At 36.5% G+C, this 23,318-nt stretch overlaps 1 protein-coding gene across 1 annotated transcript; it reads right to left on the reverse strand.

The window, feature by feature from the left end:
• Positions 1 to 1,070: 1,070 nt before the first annotated feature.
• Positions 1,071 to 23,057, reverse strand: LOC308123972 (Fc receptor-like protein 5; the record flags this gene model as incomplete). The annotated part of the gene is made up of 20 exons (XM_080486727.1): positions 1,071 to 1,927; positions 2,043 to 2,095; positions 2,434 to 2,547; positions 2,635 to 2,877; positions 2,991 to 3,251; positions 3,835 to 4,125; positions 4,397 to 4,669; positions 4,795 to 5,061; positions 5,210 to 5,482; positions 5,585 to 5,753; positions 13,296 to 13,348; positions 13,687 to 13,800; positions 13,888 to 14,130; positions 14,244 to 14,504; positions 15,088 to 15,384; positions 15,652 to 15,924; positions 16,050 to 16,316; positions 16,465 to 16,737; positions 16,840 to 17,106; positions 23,030 to 23,057. The coding sequence occupies 20 exons, from the start codon at positions 23,055 to 23,057 to the stop codon at positions 1,889 to 1,891; spliced, it is 4,059 nt and encodes a 1,352-aa protein (XP_080342853.1). The 3' UTR covers positions 1,071 to 1,888.
• Positions 23,058 to 23,318: the final 261 nt, after the last annotated feature.

Consider the following 23,318-nt stretch of genomic DNA (forward strand, 5'->3'; position numbering starts at 1 on the left):
AAACGTTCATTTGTTTTCTAACGTCAAACTAATAAAACGATTTGACAGAAACAAACAGCAGGGGTGTAAAAGACGTATTGTGGCCCATTGGTGTGGGTGTGAAAGTAGTCTTAGGAAAACTCTTTCAAACCATCACTTGTTAATTAAAGAATAAGTATTTGGGTCAATTAAACTGTATATAAAAATTTATATAACTGTAGGTATGACATAAAGTAGTACTTTACTCCTTAATTAAACATTTTAGATTGTAAGTATATTTTGAGTGAAATCATCGCTTAAAACAGTTTGTTTAAATCCTCCTTTATCTTCCTCTAAAACAGTAAGAGGAGTACCTGAACTATAATATGTTGTTTTGTAAGGGGGGGGGGGGGGGGGGGCGCTGTCTATAAAAACAGAAGCAACAGTGCTTGCAACAGTATTGGGTTAAAATATTGAGTGACGGTATCATCAGCCAATCAAATTTTGATGTGTTATTGACGGAACCATAGACATAAACACTCGACGCCGCGCAGCCTGTCTCCGCCCACAGCTACGAAACGTAAGAGCGGCCGCCATATTGTGAAGTCTGACCCGTCAGCCTAAACAAGTCTATGTGACAGCGATGTGTTTTCTGAAGAAAACCACGCAAATATACATTTACATGACTGTGAAGAATCATTGCTTTCATTTTTTATTTATTAAATAAAACAAATATTTCATTTATTTATTTATTTAATGGAGCATACTTATAGAAGGTATTGAGAGGAAATGGAAGAAGTTTGCAAATGGGACATTGGGACTGCTGTACTCTCCTTTTAGAGCAGCAACATGATGGAGTTCATGACAACAATATGCAAAAGCATTTATTTTGTCTTTCCTCAATAAATGTCAAAAAAGAATATCTGGATGTTGAAGGAAATTAATGTTGATGCTTATAATTCAGATGGCATCAGCTTCCATTAATTTTATTGTGGAACAAATGGAACAAAAATAATTAAAGGAAAAAGTATGTTACATAAAATCAAGATGAACAAATGATGTTCGTGACAGGAGATGATATAAAAACTGAAATCATCTTAATTTCTTTTTTTAAAGTTCATCATTTATTGAAAACACATTGGAATAAAATGTACAACAATTGTTTTAATCTCTGGTATGATTTGGAAAAAGGAAGGTTGTAAGAATGATTCAGTAAAAACACTGGTGGCTTGAAAGTTTCCGAATGTTTACAAGGAGCTTTTCTCAGGCAAAATTCAATTATATCTTCATCAGTATAATATATTTCATGGAAAATAATATTTATATAACATCCTTAATTTTCTTAAAGGTTGTTGAAATGGCTTTATTTTCACATGAGAGAAGTTATTGATCGAAGCATCATGACATTTACTTTATAAACAGTATTTTACATTACGTTTACATTTGCACAAATGCAGGCTGCAAGTTATTTCATAAAAGTGGGAGGACTGGTTTCTGTAAGTACATAAATAATATCAATTTAATTCTAACATGATTGTTAAAGCTTCTGGTTTTGGTAATAAAAGTTTAATGCAGATAGGATAAAATGTACGACCTTGATTCAGCTGCATCAGTCGCAGAAACTTACGACAGCCTTTCCTTTAAAGTAAAACCTTCATGGAATCACTTGTCAACAAATGTAATTTGCATCTTGTTTGTCAACCATTTGGAAATTCTATGGGAATGTTTTGAGCTTCATTCTCAGAGCTTGAGACTTAACGCTCCGCTTTACTTTAAAATGAATTTATTTTACATGTTATCTTCCAGTCAGAAGGAGAATTCAGCAAAGCAGGGATGTAGAGATGAGAGTCTATCCTCCCTGCTCCACCTTCCTAAGTATTGACATTGTGGCGTCTCTCCATGAATCTGGATGCAGTTTTCTGCTGGTCAGTCATTCTGTTGGTGGTGGAGATGAAGTTTCCTCATTGACCTGAAAGAAAAGAAAAAGAAGCAGAGGGTTTGTGCAGATGTGCTTCCTGATACACTTCATTTGATGTACACGATAACATCCTGCTAAACATGACATTATATTATTGCATGATTACCTCAGTGATTTCTCCATAAACCGTTTCTGCAGTGGCTGCAGGAGCAGAATTCCCTAGAAACAAATATTGGTTCGATTTCTTTTAAAAACAGCAGTTTAATTTTTTATTACGTTTGTTTAACCCTTTAAAATGAAAGTGATGATATTTCATAACTTCTATCTTGTTTTTCCTGGATTATGGCCTTGTGGCCAAAGGGCTCGTATCGTCTAGTTCTTTCCAGAGCGAAGCTGTCGGCAGCAAAATGATCCTGTAGGAGCTCCTATAAGGTCCCAGGTCTGGACTGAAGACCAGGACAATGACGGTACAAAGATACTCCCTAAAGGGAAAACACTGAAGACTGTGTCGGGAGGTGAGAGAAAAATCTGAGCCGCATAGGAGAGAAAGGTCTTACCTTTTGACCCTTTGTAGAAACACAACAGCAGCGACAGAACAGTGAGCAGTGAAAGTCCACAAATCCACCGAATGATCATCAGAGGAGATAAAGAGCTTCTAGATCTGGACGCAACTGTTGGGATCAATGAGTTTGGATAAAATGAGTAAATTGCCACTAATAATATTATTGATAATAATAATGAAGGACCAGATTACTAACATTTAACAGCCATCCAGCTTTCTGCTGATTCTGTTCCTTTGTACCGACACTTGTAGAAACCTTCGTCTGATTCTGACACTACAGAGATCTTCATCTCTCCTCGAGTGTCACTTTGAACGACTTTGTTATTTTTGTAGAAAAACACATCAGAGGTAACATTTCCTGTCTTCAGTTCACAGTGAAGAGTTACAGACTCTTCCGCAGGTACAGGATACACAGGGCTCACCAGGATGACCTCATCAGCTGTAAAACAAGGTTCAATTCATTCATTCATTAGGTTGTGAGGTGATGATGGGAAATACAGAGTAAACTCACAACGGGCAGATTAAAATATATATTAGAAAAAGACAACTCACACAGTGTAGAGATATTCACTGCATTGCTGAATGCTGTTCCAGACTCACACCAGTACACTGCTTTGCTTGGCCGCTCATTTTTAATATATATTGATCCATTTATTGTGGCATCAGTAAAATTGTTAAACAGCAAGTTATCAGTCTTAAACGTGATCCTCTTCAACTGGGTGGAGTTTCCTTCACATGTCAGTGAGAGAGATTCAGAGGTGAAGTGTTGGACTCTGGCAGGATTCACTGTGAGAGATACTGATGGATGAACGTCTGGAAGAAAAGAAGCCATAATGAAGGGTGGGATTCACACTGTCTCAGCATTGAAATCCAAACTGAATTATTTCTATTTATTTTGAAAATCTAAATTCGAAATATAAAGCTATATCTGAGCACAGGAGGAACTTGTGCAACAACTATTTGATAAACTCCTGCCAGTGAAGCATCAATTAAATAAATTTCAGTTTAATTACACAATTTCAAATTCTCTTTTTCAAAAGTTTAGTTTTATACTCATGAAAAATACCAAAGATATCAAACAAATTGACGGTTGAAATGAAAAACCAAAAACCAATGATAAATTGAACAATCAAAATTTAAAAAAAATCTTGAAACATTCCAGTTAATCTGGTAGAAGTGTACAAAATAATTAACAGTTCAGTGATGTCAATGTGTTTTCTCCTTCGTCCAGGTCAGAGACTTTTTCTCAAAGCTAATTGATTCAGGTCAAACAGACTTAATGGCTTCATCAGTTCATGGTCAAGAATTCACTTTTTATTTTGAGGTTTTCTGTCTGTTTGTATTTCCTAACGTCTTTAGGTTTGTTTGAATGCTGGAAATAAAAAGACAAACTGACCTGAAGACCAGACATAATTAGGACGACTCTTCTCTGTGTAAAACACTGGATCCCCTCGTCCTGCTGAACATGCATATCCTGCTGTGTGAGTCTGTCCATGAACTGTAAAGGAATTATTTGCCGTCCCACTGCTGGTACCAGGTAGAGGTTCATAGGTGTAGCTAGACTGTGACTCTGGAACAACTTTGAACCAGTAGAAGCTCCACCCTACTGACGGAGGTTCAGTGTGACAGATCAGAGTGACTGAAGCTCCAGGAATCAACCATGATGGAGACACAGACAGGACGAGTTCTGGTTAAGTAGGAGAGAGATTATAGTCTGAAATCAAAACTTAATCTGTGTTAGCAATAGATCACATACTTCATTTGTACTTTGAATGTGTGACAAAACTTCTGTACATTTTCTAACTAAGTGTGTACTTCAGAGTTCTGATTGTTCTGTCATCCATTCATCCATAATACTTCATCAAACCCAGGGTTGGACACACACACACACACACACACACACACACACACACACACACACACACACACACACACACACACACACAGATGTGACTTACTGCTCAATACTCTCAGATTGACGGTGTTGCTCCAAGTTGTTGACTGTTGTTTACTCTTCATTTTGCCTTTACATGTGTAGTTTCCCTGGTGCCGTGAAGAAACAGACTCAATCCTGTAATCCTTGAGATCTGGTGGATTAACTGGACTGGTGGTTTCCCACTCATACTCCCATCCTGTGTTTCCTCCATCGATGTCACATCTGAGAGTGACTGTCTCTCCTTTGTATAACTGTGGCCAGTCGGGTTGCAGAGTCAGGGTTACCTTGTTTGGTACTGTCCATGTTAGAAAGAACAAAACAAGAACAAGAAACATTCAGACAGATTGATTGAACTTTAGCCAAACTAATTTTACATCATATTAGTATTTTTGAATATGTACTTCAGAAAATCCTACTCACAACTTCCAGTGAAGTCGATCTGATCACTGTATTTTGTGTAGTAAATTGGATCTCCTCTTCCTCCTCTGCACCAGTAACGTCCCTCCTGTGAGACTTCATACTGACTTGAATACTCATTAGTATCATGTGTGTTCAGGAGTGAGTATTTCTCATCTCTGTACCAGAAGTATTTCCATCCATGTGATTGTTTCACTGAGCAGGTCAGCGTCACTGTGGAGCCTTCAGACATGTTGTATTTACTGGAACTCAGCTCAGCCTCTGGTTTAGCTGTTGAGAATAGTAGTAGAATATTTAATCTATTAAGACAGTTAATCATCAAAAATTTCTTTTATCTTTACGTTACGTTATATTTTGTTATCTCATTGTCTGGCTGCCAATCTAACAAACACTAGAGAAACCAACAAACATCACTTACGTAACACTGATGGTGTGAAGGCTTCACTCCACGATGTTGAAGAATAAAAGTCATCTCTGCGTCTGGCCCTACATGTGTATCCTCCAGTGAGGGACTGAGAAGCAGTGAGTTGTAACGACCTTTCATGTCCTTCTGGATATGACAGGGAATTTCTCCATTCATACCACCAGTCAGTGGCTCCTCCTCCCTGGACCTCACATGTCAGAGTGATCGTCTCACCAGCGAATATCTCAGACCAGTTGTGTTGTGGTGTTATGACAGGCTGGATGGTGACTGTTTCCACCAGTAAACAAAGATAAACAAACATTAGTTTCATCAGTATTTCTAACCTCATCAAGAATACAAATTTATTTACAACAAAAATACTGAACTCACAAGTTATGTAAATGGTGACCCCATCACTGATGTCAGAGTGATAATCTGATGTTTCTCTCACTCCTCTGCACTGGTAAATGCCTCCTTTGGATACCTCGACTGTGTTCTTCAAAACAGTTTCTTCAACTGATTCCTCCTCGGTGATTAATGTCCTTCTGAAAAACTCAAACTTCCAGCCATCATAGTTTCCCACAGAGCAGGAAAGTCTCACTGTGCCTCCGACTGATATGATTTTGTTTCCTGGTGTCAGCGTCGCCTTGGGTTTCTCTGTGGATGTAAAAACAACAGATACATTTAAATAACTCTCCTAAAACCTTCTTTTTCTTCCTTTCTTATGTTGATTTAAATTCTAAACCAACTTTGCAACTGATTGTGAATTTATTGAACTGAGACGACACAATTCTTCTCTTTACTTTAAGAAACCATGTTGTGATTTGTGTCTATTTTAAATTTCAACATGTAACTTGTGGAGAGTAATGTTGGTCTCAGGTTCAAATCTTTGTATTTGTCATTATGCAGGTTTAACACAGAGCCAATGAAAATATTAGTTCATAAGAATCAAGCTCAAGATATTGTTCATTATCTTTGTTGAATCTGTATTCCCAGTCTGGGTCTACTAATCATGTAAAGCTACATTAATGTTAAACACCAATATAAACATTAGAACTGACAATAAAAAAAAAGCAACGATCAACATGCTCCGAACACATCTCAAACAAAAAGGAAATGAACTACTGAACACCAAAATCTGAACAGCTCTGCCACTTTATGACCACACACACACACACACACACATGGCTCCTCCTCTTTTCATGGGGAAAAGGTGATCAGCCCCTAACGTGAATCAGTTGCGCTGCCCTTGTCTCTCCTAATAAAGGGTGGAGCCACAGAGTCACAGGAGGTGGAGAAGCACAGGGAAAAGACTTTCACACAAACAGCAACAGACTGGGAGAAACACAGCAGCTGAGCGGCAGAAGAAGTGTGTGTGGTGGGTGTTGTGTGTGTTTGGGGTGTATAATAACAGAATGATGTTTAGTAAACCTGGCTCCTTGTCCCTGCAGTAGCAGAGTCTGCTGCTTCAGCTTAGAATAATTTGGATGGTGAAAAATGTTTAGGAAAAAAGAAAAAAAAGTGTGAATATGAATCATCTAATCCCAAATAAGCAAATATATTATGATAAATTAGATTTATCTGTCTTATCATAATTCAAATATTTATTACATCTTTTTGGGTGGACTGGCAGCCCATCAATGTCTTAACACTGTTTACATTACGTTATATTTTGTTATCTCGTTGTCTGGCTGCCAATCTAACAAACACTAGAGAAACCAGCAAACATCACTTACGTAACACTGATGGTGTGAAGGCTTCACTCCACGATGTTGAAGAATAAAAGTCATCGCTGCGTCTGGCCCTACATGTGTATCCTCCAGTGAGGGACTGAGAAGCAGTGAGTTGTAACGACCTTTCATACCCTTCTGGATATGACTGGGAATTTATCCATTGATACCACCAGTCAGTGGCTCCACCTCCCTGGACCTCACATGTCAGAGTGATCTTCTCACCAGCGAATATCTCAGACCAGTTGTGTTGTGGTGTTATGACAGGCTGGATGGTGACTGTTTCCACCAGTAAACAAAGACAAACAAACATTAGTTTCATCAGTATTTCTAACCTCTTCAAATATACAAATTTATTGACAACAAAAATACTGAACTCACAAGTTATACGAATGGTGACATCATCACTGATGTAAGATTGATAATCTGATGTTTCTCTCACTCCTCTACACCGGTAAATGCCTCCTTTGGATACCTCGACTGTGTTGTTCAAAACAGTTTCTTCAACTGGTTTCTCATCGGTGATTAATGTCCTTCTGAAAAACTTAAACTTCCAGCCATCATAGTTTCCCACAGAGCAGGAAAGTCTCACTTTGTCTCCGACTGATATGATTTTGTTTCCTGATGTCAGCGTCGCCTTGGGTTTCTCTGTGGATGTAAAAACAACAGACACATTTAAATAACTATCCTAAAACCTGCTTTTTCTTCATTTCTTATGTTGATTTAAATTCTAAACCAACTTTGCAACTGATTGTGAATTTATTGAACTGAGACGACACAATTCTTCTCTTTACTTTAAGAAACCATGTTGTGATTTGTGTCTATTTCAAATTTCAACATGTAACTCTAATGTTGGTTTCAGGTTCAAATCTTTGTATTTGTCATTATGCAGGTTTAACACAGAGTCAATGAAAATATTAGTTCATAAGAATCAGTTGAAACCAATCTAAAAGAAAGACCAGACACATAGAGGACCGTTAACAGCAGAAATATAATGGAAAGAAATAAACTATAAACTGTATTTGTTTATTGTCGAGGTCCAGAGTTAAGGGATATGAACAATTACAAAAGAGTCTTTCACTGCACAAACAATAACAATCAAATAAATATCAATAACTAAAAAAACAAAAGCAACATAAAAGACCAGAAAGAAGATGAATCACCTTCAGCAGAGCCTTTCCAGAGGAGGCTACAAAACACTGAAATGAAGATGAAACATGAAGACATTAGAGCTTCAGTAACTTTGACTGGTTGGTGTGTAACATTAACTTGTATCCCAATAATGAGAAAATCCAACAAGTGAAAGAAACTCGGTTCTTCCCACTAAAACCCGCCTGCTTGTCTTTGTGAACTGAAGAGAAGAAGTGTGTGAAATACTCACAGAAAAACCACAGCTCAGAGATTAATCTGCGTCCCATTCTCACGTTCTCCTTTTTCACAGAAAGTCCTTGTGTGAAAAGAGTTAAAGAGCAGTTTTAGAGACAAGAGAGGAACTGTACGTCAACAGAAGGTACTCCTTAATATCTTCCTTTGCCTGGACGGTTGACCACAGCATTGAAAACATGTGAACAATTTTAATAAGACTTTCATGAGAAGAGCCGTGACTGGTCTGTTTAACTTTCAGCACAATGACAGAATAATATCTGTCATCTATCTATTCATCATTACCTATAAAAAACATTTCATAAAACACTGAGACGCGTTTTACAGAATAAATGTTTCATAAAATGTATCAAACTAACTGATAAAACATAGGTAAGAAGTATATATACACTCTACACAAATATATGTAATTACCGGAAGTGATTCAAAGTGCTCTTTTAAAGAATTAAATCAACTCAAAGTTTCAAAATTATAAAAAAAAAACAACATTCAGATGGTTTACTGTTGTGACTTCGTAAGAGGAACGCAACAAAGTATTTGTACTTCGTAAATGTACATAAGTCAGTCTTTTTCAGATACCTGTAATTATTTTTCTGATGACGTGAAACCGACTCGTTTAGACGACAAGAGGCCACATGAGGCCGCGTCAAATAAGGACATGAAATCAGGTCGATCGCCACATTAGAGCCCCATAAAAAAAAACTACAATTACTTGCTGAATATTCCATAACTAAATGTTATGTAATGTGGCGATTACCAAACCAACTGTACGTCAACAGAATTCACACTTCATATAAATGGTGTTGCATTTGGACTTTTAAGTTTTTCTTTTTGCGCTTCCTTCTTTTTATCTCAAACCCAACAGCTTCATCTGATTTTTGTGAAAAGAGACGTGACTGGTCTGTTTAACTTTCAGCATAATGACAGAATAATATCTATCATCTATCGATCATCATTATCAATTAAAGCTTTGTCATAAAACTCTGAGATGCTTTTATTTTCTGCCCCGTCAAATAAAGAAAATCAGGTAATTTAACCACATTGGCGCCTCGTGTAAATTCCAATTACTTCTTAGATATTCTAAATTCTACTCCATAAAGTAAAAAAAATAGAAAATTGAATGCCATTTCTCTAAAATAAGCTGCAGTTTCCATGCAAACAAACACCATTTTGGGATAAAAATAGATATAACATTAATGTGTGGCTTCCTCTTTCCTCCCCCATGACAAAAAAAGAAGTTTTAGACGGCCATTGTGTAACAGTAAAGTTTAAAAGACTTATTTTTTACTTTCGTACCTTCTATCAGAAGCTATATTGTTTTACTTTTATAAAATAAGTGGAATCAGTATTTTCACCACAGTCTTTTCACATCTGTACTTTTAGTTTGATTGATCACTTCCTGCCCTAGAAATGCTCCTCCTGCAGAAAACCGATATTTGACACAAACGCTGTTGCACATTCACATTAAGTCAGAAATACTGGGACTAAATTAAGCTTTTTTCATATTTGAGAACATTAAAAATATTAAGAATTCAATTGTTTTGCCTATAAAGTCAATGACTTTTCCTAAAATAGTCCAGAAAGAATAAAAAAGGTAAATTATTCATACAAACAAAAGTTAATAAAAGCTGACGTGCACAAGGCAAACTAATCCACCCACAATTAATACAATATCAATACTGATAATCAAAGTTATCATCATACTCACTGATATCATTTCTGCTCAGCAGATGTTGCAAATCCACTACACTCTTTCACCAATCTGCAGAAAATATCATCAGAAAAAAATGCTCCTCTTAAAGATCTAATGTCAAACCGAGTCTCTCCACAATGGCGTGTCCGTCAGGCTGCCAAAGCGGCGTCTGACTTGTCTTCTGAATCTTGTGGTGAACTTCTGGTTTCATGAATTCACTCACAGGAAGCCAGCAGGTACGAGCCAAAAGAGACACGTTGAACATGAGAGATGAATATCCAGTCACAATAGCTGCACAGTTTCCACTGGTTTGCTGCAGTAATCAGAGTACTTTTCCCACACACGTTGACTTCGCCTGCACTCTTTCATCTGGTAGAAATGATGCAGGTTATTTGATGAGCGGATCATTGTCTCTGATATTTCCTCTCAGTGCAATAAGTTTTAAGAGAAGTCACTGAACACTGAGCTTTATTCAATCATGTTTATTCTGAAATTCTTCACAGTATAAAAGATCTTTTGAATAATTGTAAAGTGAATATAATTAAGTTTCATATCTTTTAAACCTCCAACTTTAAGAACCTGCACTGCTTATTATAGACAGTGCCACCTACCTTAGAAAAAGTACAAATGTACACAAATTACTGTTTTAATAAACTAAGCTAATTATCATGTAAAATATTAATGGAATTATATCTTGTAGTCAGTAGAGCTCAAACTGGATAGTTTAAAAGGCCGGGAAGAGGTGACAACATTGGAAGAGGCAGATTTCTATTTATTAAATAAAATTAATTTAAATTAGGGAAAAATAAAAGATAAACACGCACAAATAAAAGTGAATTATCTTGACTCCCACACTAAAATCTGGGATCTCACCTCTTTAGCGACACAGAGATAAACATTCACATACATGAGTACACATAGCATTGATATATGTAATAAACTACATATTTAACTTATTTACTTTGGCAACATGCATTTTATTTTTAACAACTTATTTTTTCCCATTCTACTGATATGAATGTAAAATAATCCAACATCGACATCGAGTGTTAGAAATACAAAATGTCTCACCATTACAAAATAATGTGCCAATAAAAATACAAACTTAAGAGTTGTTTTTACAGACGCTGTTAAAATATATAAAACTGGTAGTAGGCAGATTTTAAAGAAAAGTTCAAACACAGTTTATTTCTCACAGTCTAGCAGGTTAACAACAGCTCTGCTGTGCAAAGAATGTGTAAAATGTTCAATCAAAGTTCTAAACAAACGTTCATTTGTTTTCTAACGTCAAACTAATAAAACGATTTGACAGAAACAAACAGCAGGGGTGTAAAAGACGTATTGTGGCCCATTGGTGTGGGTGTGAAAGTAGTCTTAGGAAAACTCTTTCAAACCTTCACTTGTTCCTTAAAGAATAAGTATTTGGGTCAATTAAACTGTATATAAAAATTTATATAACTGTAGGTATGACATAAAGTAGTACTTTACTCCTTAATTAAACATTTTAGATTGTAAGTATATTTTGAGTGAAATCATCGCTTAAAACAGTTTGTTTAAATCCTCCTTTATCTTCCTCTAAAACAGTAAGAGGAGTACCTGAACTATAATATGTTGTTTTGTAAGGGGGGGGCGCTGTCTATAAAAACAGAAGCAACAGTGCTGGCAACAGTATTGGGTTAAAATATTGAGTGACGGTGTCATCAGCCAATCAAATTTTGATGTGTTATTGACGGAACCATAGACATAAACACTCGACGCTGCGCAGCCTGTGTCCGCCCACCGCTCCGAAACGTCAGAGCGGCCGCCATATTGTGAAGTCTGACCCGTCAGCCTAAACAAGTCTATGTGACAGCGATGTGTTTTCTGAAGAAAACCACGCAAATATACATTTACATGACTGTGAAGAATCATTGCTTTCATTTTTTATTTATTAAATAAAACAAATATTTCATTTATTTATTTATTTAATGGAGCATACTTATAGAAGGTATTGAGAGGAAATGGAAGAAGTTTGCAAATGGGACATTGGGACTGCTGTACTCTCCTTTTAGAGCAGCAACATGATGGAGTTCATGACAACAATATGCAAAAGCATTTATTTTGTCTTTCCTCAATAAATGTCAAAAAAGAATATCTGGATGTTGAAGGAAATTAATGTTGATGCTTATAATTCAGATGGCATCAGCTTCCATTAATTTTATTGTGGAACAAATGGAACAAAAATAATTAAAGGAAAAAGTATGTTACATAAAATCAAGATGAACAAATGATGTTCGTGACAGGAGATGATATAAAAACTGAAATCATCTTAATTTCTTTTTTTAAAGTTCATCATTTATTGAAAACACATTGGAATAAAATGTACAACAATTGTTTTAATCTCTGGTATGATTTGGAAAAAGGAAGGTTGTAAGAATGATTCAGTAAAAACACTGGTGGCTTGAAAGTTTCCGAATGTTTACAAGGAGCTTTTCTCAGGCAAAATTCAATTATATCTTCATCAGTTTAATGTATTTCATGGAAAATAATATTTATATAACATCCTTAATTTTCTTAAAGGTTGTTGAAATGGCTTTATTTTCACATGAGAGAAGTTATTGATCGAAGCATCATGACATTTACTTTATAAACAGTATTTTACATTACGTTTACATTTGCACAAATGCAGGCTGCAAGTTATTTCATAAAAGTGGGAGGACTGGTTTCTGTAAGTACATAAATAATATCAATTTAATTCTAACATGATTGTTAAAGCTTCTGGTTTTGGTAATAAAAGTTTAATGCAGATAGGATAAAATGTACGACCTTGATTCAGCTGCATCAGTCGCAGAAACTTACGACAGCCTTTCCTTTAAAGTAAAACCTTCATGGAATCACTTGTCAACAAATGTAATTTGCATCTTGTTTGTCAACCATTTGGAAATTCTATGGGAATGTTTTGAGCTTCATTCTCAGAGCTTGAGACTTAACGCTCCGCTTTACTTTAAAATGAATTTATTTTACATGTTATCTTCCAGTCAGAAGGAGAATTCAGCAAAGCAGGGATGTAGAGATGAGAGTCTATCCTCCCTGCTCCACCTTCCTAAGTATTGACATTGTGGCGTCTCTCCATGAATCTGGATGCAGTTTTCTGCTGGTCAGTCATTCTGTTGGTGGTGGAGATGAAGTTTCCTCATTGACCTGAAAGAAAAGAAAAGGAAGCAGAGGGTTTGTCCAGATGTGCTTCCTGATACACTTCATTTGATGTACACGATAACATCCTGCTAAACATGACATTATATTATTGTATGATTACCTCAGTGATTTCTCCATAAACCGTTTCTGCAGTGGCTGCAGGAGCGGAATTCCCTACAAACAAATATTGGTTAGATTTCTTTTAAAAATGGCAGTTTAATTTCTTATTACGTTTGTTTAACCCTTTAAAATGAAAGTGATGATATTTCATAACTTCTGTCTTGTTTTTCCTGGATTATGGCCTTGTGGCCAAAGGGCTCGTGTCGTCTAGTTCTTTCAAGAGCGAAGCTGTCGGCAGCAAAATGATCCTGTAGGAGCTCCTATAAGGTCCCAGGTCTGGACTGAAGACCAGGACAATGACAGTACAAGGATACTCCCTAAAGGGAAAACACTGAAGACTGTGTCGGGAGGTGAGAGAAAAATCTGAGCCGCATAGGAGAGAAAGGTCTTACCTTTTGACCCTTTGTAGAAACACAACAGCAGCGACAGAACAGTGAGCAGTGAAAGTCCACAAATCCACCGAATGATCATCAGAGGAGATGAAGAGCTTCTAGATCTGGACGCAACTTTTGGGATCAATGAGTTTGGATAAAATGAGTAAATTGCCACTAATAATATTATTGATAATAATAATGAAGGACCAGATTACTAACATTTAACAGCCATCCAGCTTTCTGCTGATTCTGTTCCATTGTACCGACACTTGTAGAAACCTTCGTCTGATTCTGACACTACAGAGATCTTCATCTCTCCTCGAGTGTCACTTTGAACGACTTTGTTATTTTTGTAGAAAAACACATCAGAGGTAACATTTCCTGTCTTCAGTTCACAGTGAAGAGTTACAGACTCTTCCGCAGGTACAGGATACACAGGGCTCACCAGGATGACCTCATCAGCTGTAAAACAAGGTTCAATTCATTCATTCATTAGGTTGTGAGGTGATGATGGGAAATACAGAGTAAACTCACAACGGGCAGATTAAAATATATATTAGAAAAAGACAACTCACACAGTGTAGAGATATTCACTGCATTGCTGAATGCTGTTCCAGACTCACACCAGTACACTGCTTTGCTTGGCCGCTCATTTTTAATATATATTGATCCATTTATTGGGGCTTTGGTAAAATAATTCAACATCAAGTTATCAGTCTTAAACGTGATCCTCTTCAACTGGGTGGAGTTTCCTTCACATGTCAGTGAGAAAGATTCAGAGGTGAAGTGTTGGACTCTGGCAGGATTCACTGTGAGAGATGCTGATGGATGAACGTCTGGAAGAAAAGAAGCCATAATGAAGGGTGGGATTCACACTGTCTCAGCATTGAAAGCCAAACTGAATTATTTCTATTTATTTTGAAAATCTAAATTCGAAATATAAAGCTATATCTGAGCACAGGAGCAACTTGTGCAACAACTATTTGATAAACTCCTGCCAGTGAAGCATCAATTAAATTAATTTCAGTTTAATTACACATTTTCAAATTCTCTTTTGCAAAAGTTTAGTTTTATACTCATTAAAAATACCAAAGATATCAAACAAATTGATGGTTGAATTGAAAAACAATAAAACAATGATAGATTGAACAATCAAAATTTAAAAAAAATCTTGAAACATTCCAGTTAATCTGGTAGAAGTGTACAAAATAATTAACAGTTCAGTGATGTCAATGTGTTTTCTCCTTCGTCCAGGTCAGAGACTTTTTCTCAAAGCTAATTGATTCAGGTCAAACAGACTTAATGGCTTCATCAGTTCATGGTCAAGAATTCACTTTTTATTTTGAGGTTTTCTGTCTGTTTGTATTTCCTAACGTCTTTAGGTTTGTTTGAATGCTGGAAATAAAAAGACAAACTGACCTGAAGACCAGACATAATTAGGACGACTCTTCTCTGTGTAAAACACTGGATCCCCTCGTCCTGCTGAACATGCATATCCTGCTGTGTGAGTCTGTCCATGAACTGTAAAGTAATTATTTGTCGTACCACTGCTGGTACCAGGTAGAGGTTCATAGGTGTAGCTAGACTGTGACTCTGGAACAACTTTGAACCAGTAGAAGCTCCACCCTACTGACGGAGGTTCAGTGTGACAGATCAGAGTGACTGAAGCTCCAGGAATCAACCATGATGGAGACACAGACAGGACGAGTTCTGGTTCTGTAGGAGAGAGATTATAGTCTGAAATCAAAACTTAATCTGTGTTAGCAATAGATCACATACTTCATTTGTTCTTTGAATGTGTGACAAAACTTCTGTACATTTTCTAACTCAGTGTGTACTTCAGAGTTCTGATTGTTCTGTCATCCATTCATCCATAATACTTCATCAAACCCAGGGTTGGACACACACACACACACACACACACACACACACACACACACACACACACACACACACACACACACACACACAGATGTGACTTACTGCTCAATACTCTCAGATTGACGGTGTTGCTCCAAGTTGTTAACTGTTGTTTACTCTTCATTTTGCCTTTACATGTGTAGTCTCCCTGGTGCCGTGAAGAAACAGACTCAATCCTGTAATCCTTGAGATTTGGTGGATTAACTGGACTGGTGGTTTCCCACTCATACTCCCATCCTGTGTTTCCTCCATCGATGTCACATCTGAGAGTGACTGTCTCTCCTTTGTATAACTGTGGCCAGTCGGGTTGCAGAGTCAGGGTTACCTTGTGTGGTACTGTCCATGTTAGAAAGAACAAAACAAGAACAAGAAACATTCAGACAGATTGATTGAACTTTAGCCAAACTAATTTTACATCATATTAGTATTTTTGAATATGTACTTCAGAAAATCCTACTCACAACTTCCAGTGAAGTCGATCTGATCACTGTATTTTGTGTAGTAAATTGGATCTCCTCTTCCTCCTCTGCACCAGTAACGTCCCTCCTGTGAGACTTCATACTGACTTGAATACTCATTAGTATCATGTGTGTTCAGGAGTGAGTATTTCTTATCTCTGTACCAGAAGTATTTCCATCCATGTGATTGTTTCACTGAGCAGGTCAGGGTCACTGTGGAGCCTTCAGACATGTTGTATTTACTGGAACTCAGTTCAGCCTCTGGTTTAGCTGTTGAGAATAGTAGTAGAATATTTAATCTATTAAGACAGTTAATCATCAAAGATTTCTTTTATCTTTACGTTACGTTATATTTTGTTATCTCATTGTCTGGCTGCCAATCTAACAAACACTAGAGAAACCAGCAAACATCACTTACGTAACACTGATGGTGTGAAGGCTTCACTCCACAACGTTGAAGAATAAAAGTCCTCTCTGCGTCGGGCCATACATGTGTATCCTCCAGTGAGGGACTGAGAAGCAGTGAGTTGTAACGACCTTTCATACCCTTCTACATTTGACTGGGAATTTATCCATTCATATCGCCAGTCAGTGGCTTCTCCTCCCTGGACCTCACATGTCAGAGTGATCGTCTCACCAGCGAATATCTCAGACCAGTTGAGTTGTGGTGTTATGACAGGCTGGTTGGTGACTGTTTCCACCAGTAAACAAAGACAAACAAACATTAGTTTCATCAGTATTTCTAACCTCATCAAGAATACAAATTTATTGACAACAAAAATACTGAACTCACAAGTTATGTAAATGGTGACCTCATCACTGATGTCAGAGTGATAATCTGATGTTTCTCTCACTCCTCTACACCGGTAAATGCCTCCTTTGGATACCTCGACTGTGTTCTCCAAAACAGTTTCTTCAACTGGTTTATCCTCGGTGGTTGATGTCTTTCTGAAAAACTCAAACTTCCAGCCATCATAGTTTCCCACAGAGCAGGAAAGTCTCACTGTGCCTCCGACTGATATGATTTTGTTTTCTGATGTCAGCGTCGCCTTGGGTTTCTCTGTGGATGTAAAAACAACAGACACATTTAAATAACTCTCCTAAAACCTTCTTTTTTTTCATTTCTTATGTTGATTTAAATTCCAAACCAACTTTGAATTTATTGAACTGAGACGACACAATTCTTCTCTTTACTTTAAGAAACTGTTGTTATTTGTGTCTATTTTAAATTTCAACATGTAACTTGTGGAGAGTAATGTTGGTTTCAGGTTCAAATCTTTGTATTTGTCATTATGCAGGTTTAACACAGAGCCAATGAAAATATTTGTTCATAAGAATCAAGCTCAAGATATTGTTCATTATCTTTGTTGAATCTGTATTCCCAGTCTGGGTCTACTAATCATGTAAAGCTACATTAATGTTACACACCAATATAAACATTAGAACTGACAATAAAAAAAGCAACGATCAACATGCTCCGAACACATCTCAAACAAAAAGGAAATGAACTTCTGAACACCAAAATCTGAACAGCTCTGCCACTTTATGACCACACACACACACACACAGGGCTCCTCCTCTTTTCATGGGGAAAAGGTGATCAGCCCCTAACGTGAATCAGTTGCGCTGCCCTTGTCTCTCCTAATAAAGGGTGGAGCCACAGAGTCACAGGAGGTGGAGAAGCACAGGGAAAAGACTTTCACACAAACAGCAACAGACTGGGAGAAACACGGCAGCTGAGCGGCAGAAGAAGTGTGTGTGGTGGGTGTTGTGTGTGTTTGGGGTGTATAATAACGGAATGATGTTTAGTAAACCTGGCTCCTTGTCCCTGGAGTAGCAGGGTCTGCTGCTTCAGCTTAGAATAATTTGGATGGTGAGAAATGTTTAGGGAAAAAAAAAAGTGTGAATATGAATCATCTAATCCCAAATAAGCAAATATATTATGATAAATTAGATTTATCTGTCTTATCATAATTCAAATATTTATTACATCTTTTTGGGTGGACTGGCAGCCCATCAATGTCTTAACACTGTTTACGTTACGTTATATTTTGTTATCTCGTTGTCTGGCTGCCAATCTAACAAACACTAGAGAAACCAACAAACATCACTTACGTAACACTGATGGTGTGAAGGCTTCACTCCATGGTGTTGAAGAATAATCATCATCTCTGCGTCTGGCCCTACATGTGTATCCTCCAGTGAGGGACTGAGAAGCAGTGAGTTGTAACGACCTTTCATACCCTTCTGGATATGACTGGGAATTTATCCATTCATACCACCAGTCAGTGGCTCCACCTCCCTGGACCTCACATGTCAGAGTGATCTTCTCACCAGCGAATATCTCAGACCAGTTGGGTTGTGGTGTTATGACAGGCTGGATGGTGACTGTTTCCACCAGTAAACAAAGACAAACAAACATTAGTTTCATCAGTATTTCTAACCTCTTCAAATATACAAATTTATTGACAACAAAAATACTGAACTCACAAGTTATAAGAATGGTGACATCATCACTGATGTAAGATTGATAATCTGATGTTTCTCTCACTCCTCTACACCGGTAAATGCCTCCTTTGGATACCTCGACTGTGTTGTTCAAAACAGTTTCTTCAACTGGTTTCTCATCGGTGGTTAATGTCCTTCTGAAAAACTCAAACTTCCAGCCATCATAGTTTCCCACAGAGCAGGAAAGTCTCACTTTGTCTCCGACTGATATGATTTTGTTTCCTGATGTCAGCGTCGCCTTGGGTTTCTCTGTGGATGTAAAAACAACAGACACATTTAAATAACTATCCTAAAACCTGCTTTTTCTTCATTTCTTATGTTGATTTAAATTCTAAACCAATTTTGCAACTGATTGTGAATTTATTGAACTGAGACGACACAATTCTTCTCTTTACTTTAAGAAACCATGTTGTGATTTGTGTCTATTTCAAATTTCAACATGTAACTGTAATGTTGGTTTCAGATTCAAATCTTTGTATTTGTCGTTATGTAGGTTTAAGACAGAGTCAATGAAAATATTAGTTCATAAGAATCAGTTGAAACCAATCTAAAAGAAAGACCAGACACATAGAGGACCGTTAACAGCAGAAATATAATGGAAAGAAATAAACTATAAACTGTATTTGTTTATTGTCGAGGTCCAGAGTTAAGGGATATGAACAATTACAAAAGAGTCTTTCACTGCACAAACAATAACAATCAAATAAATATCAATAACTAAAAAAACAAAAGCAACATAAAAGACCAGAAAGAAGATGAATCACCTTCAGCAGAGCCTTTCCAGAGGAGGCTACAAAACACTGAAATGAAGATGAAACATGAAGACATTAGAGCTTCAGTAACTTTGACTGGTTGGTGTGTAACATTAACTTGTATCCCAATAATGAGAAAATCCAACAAGTGAAAGAAACTCGGTTCTTCCCACTAAAACCCGCCTGCTTGTCTTTGTGAACTGAAGAGAAGAAGTGTGTGAAATACTCACAGAAAAACCACAGCTCAGAGATTAATCTGCGTCCCATTCTCACGTGCTCCTTTTTCACAGAAAGTCCTTGTGTGAAAAGAGTTAAAGAGCAGTTTTAGAGACAAGAGAGGAACTGTACGTCAACAGAAGGTACTCCTTAATATCTTCCTTTGCCTGGACGGTTGACCACAGCATTGAAAACATGTGAACAATTTTAATAAGACTTTCATGAGAAGAGCCGTGACTGGTCTGTTTAACTTTCAGCACAATGACAGAATAATATCTGTCATCTATCTATTCATCATTACCTATAAAAAACATTTCATAAAACACTGAGACGCGTTTTACAGAATAAATGTTTCATAAAATGTATCAAACTAACTGATAAAACATAGGTAAGAAGTATATATACACTCTACACAAATATATGTAATTACCGGAAGTGATTCAAAGTACTCTTTTAAAGAATTAAATCAACTCAAAGTTTCAAAATTATAAAAAAAAAAAAACATTCAGATGGTTTACTGTTGTGACTTCGTAAGAGGAACGCAACAAAGTATTTGTACTTCGTAAATGTACATAAGTCAGTCTTTTTCAGATACCTGTAATTATTTTTCTGATGACGTGAAACCGACTCGTTTAGACGACAAGAGGCCACATGAGGCCGCGTCAAATAAGGACATGAAATCAGGTCGATCGCCACATTAGAGCCCCATAAAAAAAAACTACAATTACTTGCTGAATATTCCATAACTAAATGTTATGTAATGTGGCGATTACCAAACCAACTGTACGTCAACAGAATTCACACTTCATATAAATGGTGTTGCATTTGGACTTTTAAGTTCTTCTTTTTGAGCTTCCTGCTTTTTATCTCAAACCCAACAGCTTCATCTGATTTTTGTGAAAAGAGACGTGACTGGTCTGTTTAACTTTCAGCATAATGACAGAATAATATCTATCATCTATCTATCATCATTATCAATTAAAGCTTTGTCATAAAACTCTGAGATGCTTTTATTTTCTGCCCCGTCAAATAAAGAAAATCAGGTAATTTAACCACATTGGAGCCTCGTGTAAATTCCAATTACTTCTTAGATATTCTAAATTCTACTCCATAAAGTAAAAAAAATAGAAAATTGAATGCCATTTCTCTAAAATAAGCTGCAGTTTCCATGCAAACAAACACCATTTTGGGATAAAAATAGATATAACAATGTGTGGCTTCCTCTTTCCTCCCCCATGACAAAAAAAGAAGTTTTAGACGGCCATTGTGTAACAGTAAAGTTTAAAAGACTTATTTTTTACTTTCGTACCTTCTATCAGAAGCTATATTGTTTTACTTTTATAAAATAAGTGGAATCAGTATTTTCACCACAGTCTTTTCACATCTGTACTTTTAGTTTGATTGATCATTTCCTGCCCTAGAAATGCTCCTCCTGCAGAAAACTGATATTTGACACAAACGCTGTTGCACATTCACATTAAGTCAGAAATACTGGGACTAAATTAAGCTTTTTTCATATTTGAGAACATTAAAAATATTAAGAATTCAATTGTTTTGCCTATAAAGTCAATGACTTTTCCTAAAATAGTCCAGAAAGAATAAAAAAGGTAAATTATTCATACAAACAAAAGTTAATAAAAGCTGACGTGCACAAGGCAAACTAATCCACCCACAATTAATACAATATCAATACTGATAATCAAAGTTATCATCATACTCACTGATATCATTTCTGCTCAGCAGATGTTGCAAATCCACTACACTCTTTCACCAATCTGCAGAAAATATCATCTGAAAAAAATGCTCCTCTTAAAGATCTAATGTCAAACCGAGTCTTTCCACAATGGCGTGTCCGTCAGGCTGCCAAAGCGGCGTCTGACTTGTCTTCTGAATCTTGTGGTGAACTTCTGGTTTCATGAATTCACTCACAGGAAGCCAGCAGGTACGAGCCAAAAGAGACACGTTGAAAATGAGAGATGAAGTTCAGCGCCCTCTGCCAGCAGCTTCCAGTCACAATAGCTGCACAGTTTCCACTGGTTTGCTGCAGTAATCAGAGTACTTTTCCCACACACGTTGACTTCGCCTGCACTCTTTCATCTGGTAGAAATGATGCAGGTTATTTGATGAGCGGATCATTGTCTCTGATATTTCCTCTCAGTGCAATTAGTTTTAAGAGAAGTCACTGAACACTGAGCTTTATTCAATCATGTTTATTCTGAAATTCTTCACAGAATAAAAGATCTTTTGAATAATTGTAAAGTGAATATAATTAAGTTTCATATCTTTTAAACCTCCAACTTTAAGAACCTGCACTGCTTATTATAGACAGCGCCACCTACCTTAGAAAAAGTACAAATGTACACAAATTACTGTTTTAATAAACTAAGCTAATTATCATGTAAAATATTAATGGAATTATATCTTGTAGTCAGTAGAGCTCAAACTGGATAGTTTAAAAGGCCGGGAAGAGGTGACAACATTGGAAGAGGCAGATTTCTATTTATTAAATAAAATAAATTTAAATTAGGTAAAAATAAAAGATAAACACACACAAATAAAATTGAATTATCTTGACTCCCACACTAAAATCTGGGATCTCACCTCTTTAGCGACACAGAGATAAACATTCACATACATGAGTACACATAGCATTGATATATGTAATAAACTACATATTTAACTTATTTACTTTGGCAACATGCATTTTATTTTTAACAACTTTTTTTTCCCATTCTACTGATATGAATGTAAAATAATCCAACATCGACATCGAGTGTTAGAAATATAAAATGTCTCACCATTACAAAATAATGTGCCAATAAAAATACAAACTTAAGAGTTGTTTTTACAGACGCTGTTAAAATATATAAAACTGGTAGTAGGCAGATTTTAATGAAAAGTTCAAACACATTTTATTTCTCACAGTCTAGCAGGTTAACAACAGCTCTGCTGTGCAAAGAATGTGTAAAATGTTCAATCAAAGTTCTAAACAAACGTTCATTTGTTTTCTAACGTCAAACTAATAAAACGATTTGACAGAAACAAACAGCAGGGGTGTAAAAGACGTATTGTGGCCCATTGGTGTGGCTGTGAAAGTAGTCTTAGGAAAACTCTTTCAAACCTTCACTTGTTCCTTAAAGAATAAGTATTTGGGTCAATTAAACTGTATATAAAAATTTATATAACTGTAGGTATGACATAAAGTAGTACTTTACTCCTTAATTAAACATTTTAGATTGTAAGTATATTTTGAGTGAAATCATCGCTTAAAACAGTTTGTTTAAATCCTCCTTTATCTTCCTCTAAAACAGTAAGAGGAGTACCTGAACTATAATATGTTGTTTTGTAAGGGGGGGGCGCTGTCTATAAAAACAGAAGCAACAGTGCTTGCAACAGTATTGGGTTAAAATATTGAGTGACGGTGTCATCAGCCAATCAAATTTTGATGTGTTATTGACGGAACCATAGACATAAACACTCGACGCCGCGCAGCCTGTGTCCGCCCACCGCTCCGAAACGTCAGAGCGGACGCCATATTGTGAAGTCTGACCCGTCAGCCTAAACAAGTCTATGTGACAGCGATGTGTTTTCTGAAGAAAACCACGCAAATATACATTTACATGAATGTGAAGAATCATTGCTTTCATTTTTTATTTATTAAATAAAACAAATATTTCATTTATTTATTTATTTAATGGAGCATACTTATAGAAGGTATTGAGAGGAAATGGAAGAAGTTTGCAAATGGGACATTGGGACTGCTGTACTCTCCTTTTAGAGCAGCAACATGATGGAG

This window comes from Lipophrys pholis (genome assembly GCF_963383615.2).
Source record: "Lipophrys pholis genome assembly, chromosome: 18".
Lineage (NCBI taxonomy): Eukaryota > Metazoa > Chordata > Actinopteri > Blenniiformes > Blenniidae > Lipophrys > Lipophrys pholis.